This window comes from Pyrus communis, chromosome 8, assembly GCF_041283825.1.
Source record: "Pyrus communis isolate YQ-2024b chromosome 8, ASM4128382v1, whole genome shotgun sequence".
Lineage (NCBI taxonomy): Eukaryota > Viridiplantae > Streptophyta > Magnoliopsida > Rosales > Rosaceae > Pyrus > Pyrus communis.
The window spans coordinates 12,201,010-12,210,000 of record NC_142572.1 but is presented as its reverse complement, the minus strand read 5'-3'; the positions used below and the strand labels follow the sequence as shown (position 1 = coordinate 12,210,000).

Genomic DNA, 8,991 nt, shown 5'->3' with positions numbered 1-8,991 from the left:
TAGTCGGTTGTAATTTGTAACACCACATACAAAAAAAAGCGTACAAATGGATCCATAACACAAGACATAGACAAGAGATATTACCAGTTCTGGATCTTTCACTTTATACGCATAGCAATGGTTAGTTGATGCTGATACATCTTCTGTAACAGTTTCCCTTCCTTTCTTTTCGTTGAAATTAGCGACCCAACGAACCAATGTCTTTCTCAAACCTTCTGCTCCCCAGCGGTATTCAATGTGTGAACGGTAATCTATGTCCACCACAAAGGGAAGCCCAGAAGGACTATCCTCAGAGCTTGAAGATGGATAGTAGAGCTCACCACCACTGTTACAGATAAAAGCATCAAACTGTGAAGGACTCAAACCTCCTGAAATCAAAAGAGAATGGATCTCAGATATGCCCAACGCTGTTGATATTATAAATCCGATAGGTCCTGCATCTCTGTCCTTCCCCGCTGCCTCAGTAACCTTCTCAATGATCTCAGTGAACTCTGAGGTTGTATCACAATCCACAGCAATTACACAAACATACTTCCTTTTCCTGAATGCCAGAAATTTACCAGCCCCAGAACTGTTGTCTGCTTTCTCTGTGGCACCAGCCTTTTGACAAACACCTTTTGACAATGTCAAAACCGCATTCTGCTCCTTAGTCTTCCCTCCAGCAGCACAGTCTTCAGCCTCTAAAGCATTATCAAGAGCAGCACTCCCTTCAGTTTTGTCGCCATCCAGTGAGAGTTTCAAGCTCAAAGATATATCTTGAATATCCCTCAGAGAATCACTAGGTGAATCGGGTTCTGAATTGTCAAAGTCAGCATCATTTCTTTGCCATTGTGGCTGCCTTGGTTTGCAACTGGTTATGCGAGTTAAGTATGTCTTACAATGCTCTGGCCATGAGAAAAGGTGAATGTTTTTCAGTCCATTCTGCCTGCATCTTGCCCAAAGTTGCTTGTCCGAAACAAGCTTCAGAAGGGCATCCGCTATTGACCGCTGATCATGGGGATCAACTAGTAGACCATTGTCAAGAACCTGTCACAATTCAGTTGCCTTGGTAATTAGTATTAATAATAGTATCGATAACTTAACTCAAAACCGCTCCAAAAGCAAATTAGAAATCTTTCAATGGAATAGGAATGTTCTCCAGGATGGATATACCCGATGAATATCAACAGGACCCCCATTTTGTGTGGCAACGATAGGTAAGCCATGAGCTGCTGCCTATTCAACAAAGGATCTTCTGTTGGATTTTATATAAACAATCTGAAATGTATTCCTTTGATAATGTAGAGACATGTACCTCAATTAAAGTAAGACCAAATGGCTCGATGAATGCTGGATTGATGAAAACACCCTGCCAAGAAATCAACCACATTACTGTTAACTTGAGCCATATAACTTTCTTGGTATAACAACTGAATATCATGTAAATTATTGAAACTGGAAAGTTCTTATCCCATACCGTTTACGCCATACAACAAAAACTCATTAAACTTTATAACCAAGATATTCAATATGCATTCACCTCCCTATGATGCACTTAAAAGCTGCCTAGTTAAACAGAAGCTTTGACCTATAGTTCTTTCACCATCTTTACTCTTTATTCATAAACATTGATTTTGGGTTCATGCCGATATATAAAATAAAGTCAAACTTATATCCTCAGAGAGACAAAGATTATAAATCTGAAGGCACAAATAACAAACCTCCAGTCTCCCAATTCTAAAACAAAGGTCACCACTTTTCCTGTTACTTTGACATAAAATAACCTCAAATATCTTAAGCATGAGAGTTAAGTCTAGCTTTAACTCAAAGAAGTGATATCTACAAGCATGCCTAGCCAAATTTAGTATGACTCTGAACCTGACTATGCATAAAACATCCAGAAGCTGAGCAAAAATTATATACCTAAAAGCAAACTGCATGCACAATTGAGGTGGTTAATCTAGTTGCACTGCTGTAAAAGATAAAAGTACCTTTGTCTTTGCCGCCAGACGATAAATGTCAGGAACATCAGACTGCTTGTGATGTTTCGGATATGCCACATGACCGTAAAGATCATATCTGTCAATCAGCTTAAGAATGGAAAGAAGCACAGATGCATTTGTGCTGGACATTTCATCAATGTCATCACGGTTTCCCATAATCAATGTCTGTAATGACAGAATGAGAAAGCATCTGAATAATATATATACAAAGCACAGTTTTTTATTCAAAACCTGAACAAAGGAAGCTTCATCTATCTGTCAGCACTCAGCAGACATATGAAATAAACGGTAAGAAGGTGCAGTTAAGGAATTTGAACATACAAGGTTAGCAAGTTCCCTCAGTGGGCGACACTCTCCAAATGCTTTGACCAAGGTCGTAATATTCTTTTTAGGGTCTGCCCTGGCAAGGGCAAGTATCATAGGCTTCCGTGGATTGGTAAAAAAACGCATGATCTGCCGATACAACATCATTAGTATTAACATTATAACCAAAATATATACAGCAAAAAACATGTATCACAATCGAATATTTGTTATGAACCATACAGAAAAGGAGCAACATAAATCTATCACGCTTAAAATCTAAGTAAGGAGATATCAGAAGAAAGAAAAATTATAACCTCCGACCAAATTGGCGGGTCGGGAGAAATAGAACTATCATCATGTCTCTCCCCTTCACCATCCCCATCTCCATCCGGTGGAATAATATGATGAAATTCCATTCCAGGAGGTATTACCTAACCAAAACAAGGGGAACTGAATAACATTTCTATCACTTAATATTTATCCTTTTCGAGAAAGAAGGCCAAAATTTTGATAAAAATAATATGAAGAGAAAAATATTAGATACTTACAACCATGCGAGGCATAAACCTGCCGTGACAGCTTACACCCCTTTTGATTCTTGCTCTTAGTTTGCGTTCTAGTATTGGATCAAAGCCATCATACAAGCGCCATTGTGATTCTATCTCCTGTCTAGTGCTTGTGATAACAATCTCAGAGGCATCTAGGGTTAACTCCTCTGCTTCTATCCGTCTCATTATTTTGTACGTTGTATTTATTTCTTCCCTTGATTGACGTCCTTGTTTTAAAAGTTGTTCAAGCTTATCTCGTCCAAGTGAGTGACCAGTAAATACCATTGGGACATTCAAGGCACCAGATAAAAGAGCAGCAGAATCACCAGCATCTGCATAGTGTCCATGAATTGCAACAGGCCAAACTGGTTGCCCACCTCCAATTTGCTCTCCCAGAGCTTTGGACATCTGTATAATGTGGGTAAGTGCACCGTCAACAAACTCAGGTATATGAGGCCAAAGAAGTTCTTTTGGGGCATAATTATCTCTTGGGCCAAATGGTATACGGACTATATAAGCTCCACTACTCTCCCCAAGCTCCTCCTTCGAATTCGCAGTGTTTAATGGATTCAGCATTTCAGTTGGTTCCCCATAACTCCAATCCACATCTGGAGCTGCCACTTGTCTTGTAAGCAAATCAACCCGATAAACTCCAGGCATTGAACCTAAGGCCCTGGCAAGTTCTACTACATACTTGACCTGATAATGATGAAATCATTTATACTCCAAAGCAAGTAATATGGAAGCTTTTAATTCCAGTTTATAAATGTTTTCAATAATCATCAACTGAGTGCACAACCATGTCAAGATAAATATTGTAATTAACAATTTCTATTCCCAAAAGTTACCTGGCCACCAGTATCAGAATCACGACCAAGCTCCATATTCTCTCCACGGATCAGGCCATGAAGGCTGCATGAAGAATTATAGATAATGAAATCAAAGTCCAAAAGTTTAAATGCATAAAAAAGTTCGGCTCATGCCTTATTAACACCATGTAGAATTTCTTTTCTTTTTGTTGACTAGCCCAGTTCTCCATCGCATCAGTAGAATTGATTCTTTTCATTCTTCCTCTAGTGCTATCACCACCATGAGCTGAAATGTCACCCACCGTGTCTCCTTTCTCTCCCTCAGACAAGTCTTCTGACATATCCTCAGTCGCCTCTCTCCTGCCTCGTTCCCTTTCAAGACGACGTCTAGCCACACGCTGAGCTTCTTCTCCCTCAATCTGATCAATTAGCAAAGCAAACACCAACAATTTAAAGCCAAAAACTTAAAACCAGCCCCCTCCTTAAAGTAAATAATAAAATAAATTCACTTCCTGTCAGTAATCACTTGTGCTTTTTCACAAGCACAAGTCTTCCCTTTGATAAATTGAACAATAATTAGCAGCGTGAAATGATTTCCACTCCTTTTTTCTTTTCTAACATGAATTAAAGGAGGCTAACCGGTGATTGCCCTTGCGGTCAGGGCCATCCTCTTCAACCTAGCGTGTCTTGGGTCCAAACCCTCCCCACTCCCCAAGTGTAACTAAAAGTAATATCGCTTGTATTAAAAAAATAAATGAATCAAAGGAAACTTAAGAAACAAAAACAAAGGGATGAGTGTCTAAATCTTCTCGTACCATAAGGCAAAATCCTAACTGTGAACAACATTGATTCAATGTAATCAGCAAAATCCGGCATTGTATGATTCAATTTTCGTTCTATTTTAACTTTTTTTAACTTTTTATTAAGGTTTCATTTTTGCTACAAATAAAAAAACACACCTCAATTGACGTATTTAGCAGCTGAATACAATGAAATCATCAACAGAAAAGACAAATTGTTTTTTTTTTTTAAATACATACATACATACATACATACATACATACATACATATATATATATATATATATATATAAGAACCTGCTTCTTTTTGCGAGCCAAATTCCAAATTCGCCAGCACATGTTCTCCAACCTGGTGTTTCTCTCCTCCGGACTCCTCGCCGTCGCCGCAGCCTGAAATCAAAGTCACCGAATTAGCAAAAAAAAATCAATAAAATTACGATATGTCGAAAATCCAAATCGATTCAAAAATGGAAATGGCGTTGTGAATAGGATCGTACCCGAACCCAGGAGCGGTGGAGATCGGTCTCATCGTAGCGAGTGATGACCTCTTCGACGAAGTAACGAGTCGGACTGAAACGGCCACGTTCGCGGAGGAGCAGCGACGATTTGGCGTCGTCGAGGCCCGGACCGACGTCGAGGATCGCCTCCAAGTAACTGTTCACCCAGTCGTTTCCCGCCATTGCAACGGTCTTGGTCGGCTACACAGAGCCTGAAACAGAGTGCTCTGCTCCCAGCTACATATATATATATATATAGAAATATGGAGATCTTAGAGGGAGAAAGTTATAGAGGGAGAGAGTGAGATGGTTATGGTGATTTGCTGACAATGACGGAGTAGAGAGAGAGAGAGAGAGAGAGAGAGAGGAGAATTTTTCCGCGAGTTTGCGATTTCTCTGGACAGAAAGAGAAAAGGTTTTTATTTATAAATTTTTTGAAAATCTGTAAGTGAATTTACTCATATGTCCTTGTCTCAAATTAAGGGTTGCTTGCTTGATGTACACTCATCTTTCTGCTACAAAGTAAACAATCCACATGGCGCAACTACATAAGTTTCTAGGACTCTCCTTGTGTTGTATGTACAAAATTTTAAGGGATGTGATATTCACACTTCATTTTATTTCTCACATATTTTTTCAATTTTTAATTGTCGGATCGGATAAATAGAAGAAAATCAATGAACATAAATTATAAAGGGGTGTGTGAGAAGTAAAATGGGGTGTGTGGATAACACACCTCAATTTTAAAATAAAAAGGAGAAAAAAAGGAATATGGATTAGACTATCTCTAAAGAAGATGTCAAATTTTGATCATAAAATTTAAATTTTGACAGCTTAGAGCATTTCTAAAAAAGATGTTAAATTATCCAAATCAGCATTAACAGTCATAAAAGCCAGCAACAATGGTTTCCAACGTAAAAGCCAAATCTTATGTAGCATAACATGGAATGGCAACTATTTTTTTAAAACATTTATTGTAATTAATTAGTGATTGGTGCGACCCTTCCAATCCGTCCAAATCTTCAAACTAAAAAACACCATCGCTGCAATGAGATAAACAGAATGTTGTGATCTTCGATGGAGACTCCCTTGCCACCATTGCTGCAATGAAATAAACGGCGAGGATTACTCTTTGCTGTGGCCAATCATTAATGATGTTTGAGCTCTTGTTCAAGAGTTCCCTTAGTATGATTTCTGCCATGACCGGCGGGAAGCAAACCAGGCAGCGCACAGGGTTGCAGACTTGCAGTGCAGGTCTCGTTGTTCTGCAGGAAATGATGCGGTTTGAGTAGACCTGGCATTTTCAATCCAACCCGATCTGATCCGTTAAAATTAGTATTCGGATGAGTGATAAACGGGTCAGATGGTTAACAGTTCAACCCGTTACATAATAAGTCATTTTGGATGAACCCGTGAAACCCGTTAACCATCCGTTATTGAGGACTTTTGTGTAATTTCAAAATCCCTCGGCCGAAATCCCACTGCAGTGATTGATGAATGTGTGAGATGCGCAGGTGCAGAAGAATAACAATCCACCCTCAGTTCAAGGAATACTCGACTCGAATGCTCCTCCTCCTCTCTTTTTCTTCCTGCTTTTTATCCTTTTTTTCTTCTGTGCGCGACTTTGCCCTCCGTGAATCGTAGCTGGACTTCCTACAGTCTTCGATCCACCATCAAAACCTCTCTGCTACTCTCTCTCTCTCTCTCTCTCTCTCTCTCTCTCTCTCTCTCTCTCTCACCTGAATCCGGACTCTGCAAAATTCAACCCCCAAAAATAAGAATCTCTTTCTCAGGGTCAACAAGAGCAATAAAAATGGCATTCATGATGTACTTATTAATTGTTGTAAGTTGTTCCTGAATGGAACTTTTGTTTTTGTTTGAGCTTAATTGCATTTTTTTTATTTGTTTGTTTGTTAATCTGGTAAAAATAAAAAGAAAAAAAAATTGTTAACGGGTGAAACAGGTGATCCGTTAACTTAACAGGTTGGATTTTGATGATCCGTTAGCTTAACGGGTTGGGTTTGAGTGATCCGTTAAATTAACAGGTCGGATTAAACCCGATCCAAATCCAATAAACCCGATCCGTTTACGGGTCTAGGTTTGAGGAACCACCAAAGTTAGTGGCAAACTTGGTTCTAGAGGATAGCTCAGGTTTAGCCTAATTTTCACCATTTCCAGGGTAGCACCCACAATCGACCTTGTGTAAGTCATATGCATTTTTATATATGTAAAATTTAAAATATAAGACAGAAATTATAAAAAGAAAATAATTTAATGAAATAATAATTTAATTTGGCATATTGGGTGAAGATTAAAATTTTAAATGATATCAAAGTGACACGTAGGATGTCAAAGTGACACGTTGGCTGTCAAATTTAAATTTTATGTTTAAAATTTGACATCTCCTTTGAAGATGGTCTTATGTGGCACTTTGACATCTTTTAAAGTTTTATTCTCCAACCGATATGTCAAATTAAATTATTATTTTATTATTTTATAAAATAAATTATTAAACTAATTAAAATTTAATAAAGGACATTTAAAGTTTAATCAGTAATCTGTTTACCTTCCTTGATTGAAAAGAAGGAAAAAAAAAGGATAATTGTATCAATCAACTCAACATTAATTATAATAAATGATTAAACTAATTAAAAATTAATAAAATACATTTAACAATTAATTAAAAAAACATTTGAAGCTGCTGTCAAATTTGACAACAACCTCTTTTGCTGCCAATCCATGTCATCGCCACATAGGATTTGATACTTCAGTTGGAGAATATTAGTGTGGTCCTTTTTTAACTATTATAACTGATGTGTAGGAGATGCTTGAGAGAGAAAGGTTTTCTTTTATATATTTTATTTTTCAAAATTAAAGGATGTTAGGTTCACCTTTGGCGAGGCTTTGAAAAAAAAAATTGTAAAATTTAGTTTGTGTGAATTTACTTTATTGCCCATGATTTGTTTTGTGGTAAAAGACAAAATTATCTTTATACCCTCTTTTGGTTGACAAAGAGGATTTTATTAATGTAGTTTTAGATAAGCTTAAATTTTGGTTTACCAGCATATTCTCATTTAATGTTTGAGTCTTTTTTTTTTTTTAACAGACCATAGTATTTACACTAAGAGGAAGATGGTGAGTTTAGTATTTTAGTGAATTTGATGGTATGAGAATAAAGTTTAAGTAATTACGAGTTCATAGTATTTTACGATATATTTTTCACATGCCATATGAATTTATAGTAAATTTTAAGTGAACTAAAGGTGTCAAACTTGTGGTGTAAAAAAGTACCGATTGAGTAGTAGATACCTTTATTAATTAAAATGCTAGGGGGCACAATTTGATTGGACAATAATTAAAAAAGAAAAAGAAAAATGGGGAGCTGGTCGCGTGGGAAATGAATAAAGAACGTCTTTCTTCTTCATTGGAACCAAGGTCCAAGAGCAAAGCCATGGTGATTTCCTCTTCGTCTAAAATTAGATCTTTTTTCTAAGTTCAAAACTTCTATTGTACAATATTTGCAAAGTCATGGTGGTCTTCTCTCTTCCACCACCTACCCAGATCATTAGGTGTTACTCAAAGGTCCTCACAGGCAGGGGCGGACTGACTTAGGGGCAAGGGGAGTCAGCTGACCCTCCAAACTCCAGTGAATCTCTATGGATGACTTAAGTGTTGCCCCTTTGAAGGTTGGAGTTTCCCTTCATATGCCCTTCAACTGCTTGATAAAATACGTTAGAGAGGTGTTGTCCCTTTACAGTCTAGCCTTAATATTAGTTTCCTCTAGCTTGTTTGTTGGTTGTGATTACAATTGTAGGAAGAAAAAATAAGAACCAAGTAAAAAACTATCCAAAAATGCATAGTAAATGAAATGGTGATCTCAGAGAATAATAAAGCATCATCATTCTTGGACAAACATATTAATGAGATGCAATGATATCAAACATGGTTAGTGTGTTTCTTTTTTAAGCATTCATATGGGAGCAATCTTGGAACATGTTAGTTACCCACACAAATGAAGCATTAACAGGTGTGCAATATGCCTTTACAA

At 37.4% G+C, this 8,991-nt stretch overlaps 1 protein-coding gene across 1 annotated transcript in view; it reads right to left on the bottom strand.

Annotated features, from left to right (window-relative positions):
- LOC137718198 (putative sucrose-phosphate synthase 1) overlaps window positions 1–5,337 on the bottom strand; it is a 6,314-nt gene extending 977 nt beyond the window's left edge. Inside the window, exons 1-11 of the mRNA XM_068457701.2 lie at window positions 4,944–5,337; window positions 4,744–4,836; window positions 3,820–4,064; window positions 3,685–3,748; window positions 2,837–3,535; window positions 2,603–2,719; window positions 2,304–2,435; window positions 1,971–2,147; window positions 1,295–1,348; window positions 1,153–1,215; window positions 85–1,026 (exon numbers count right to left, since the gene is read on the bottom strand). Coding sequence (XP_068313802.2) covers window positions 85–1,026; window positions 1,153–1,215; window positions 1,295–1,348; window positions 1,971–2,147; window positions 2,304–2,435; window positions 2,603–2,719; window positions 2,837–3,535; window positions 3,685–3,748; window positions 3,820–4,064; window positions 4,744–4,836; window positions 4,944–5,126 — 2,769 coding nt within the window. The 5' untranslated portion in view covers window positions 5,127–5,337. The remainder of the gene's footprint in view (window positions 1–84; window positions 1,027–1,152; window positions 1,216–1,294; window positions 1,349–1,970; window positions 2,148–2,303; window positions 2,436–2,602; window positions 2,720–2,836; window positions 3,536–3,684; window positions 3,749–3,819; window positions 4,065–4,743; window positions 4,837–4,943) is intronic.
- Window positions 5,338–8,991: the final 3,654 nt, after the last annotated feature.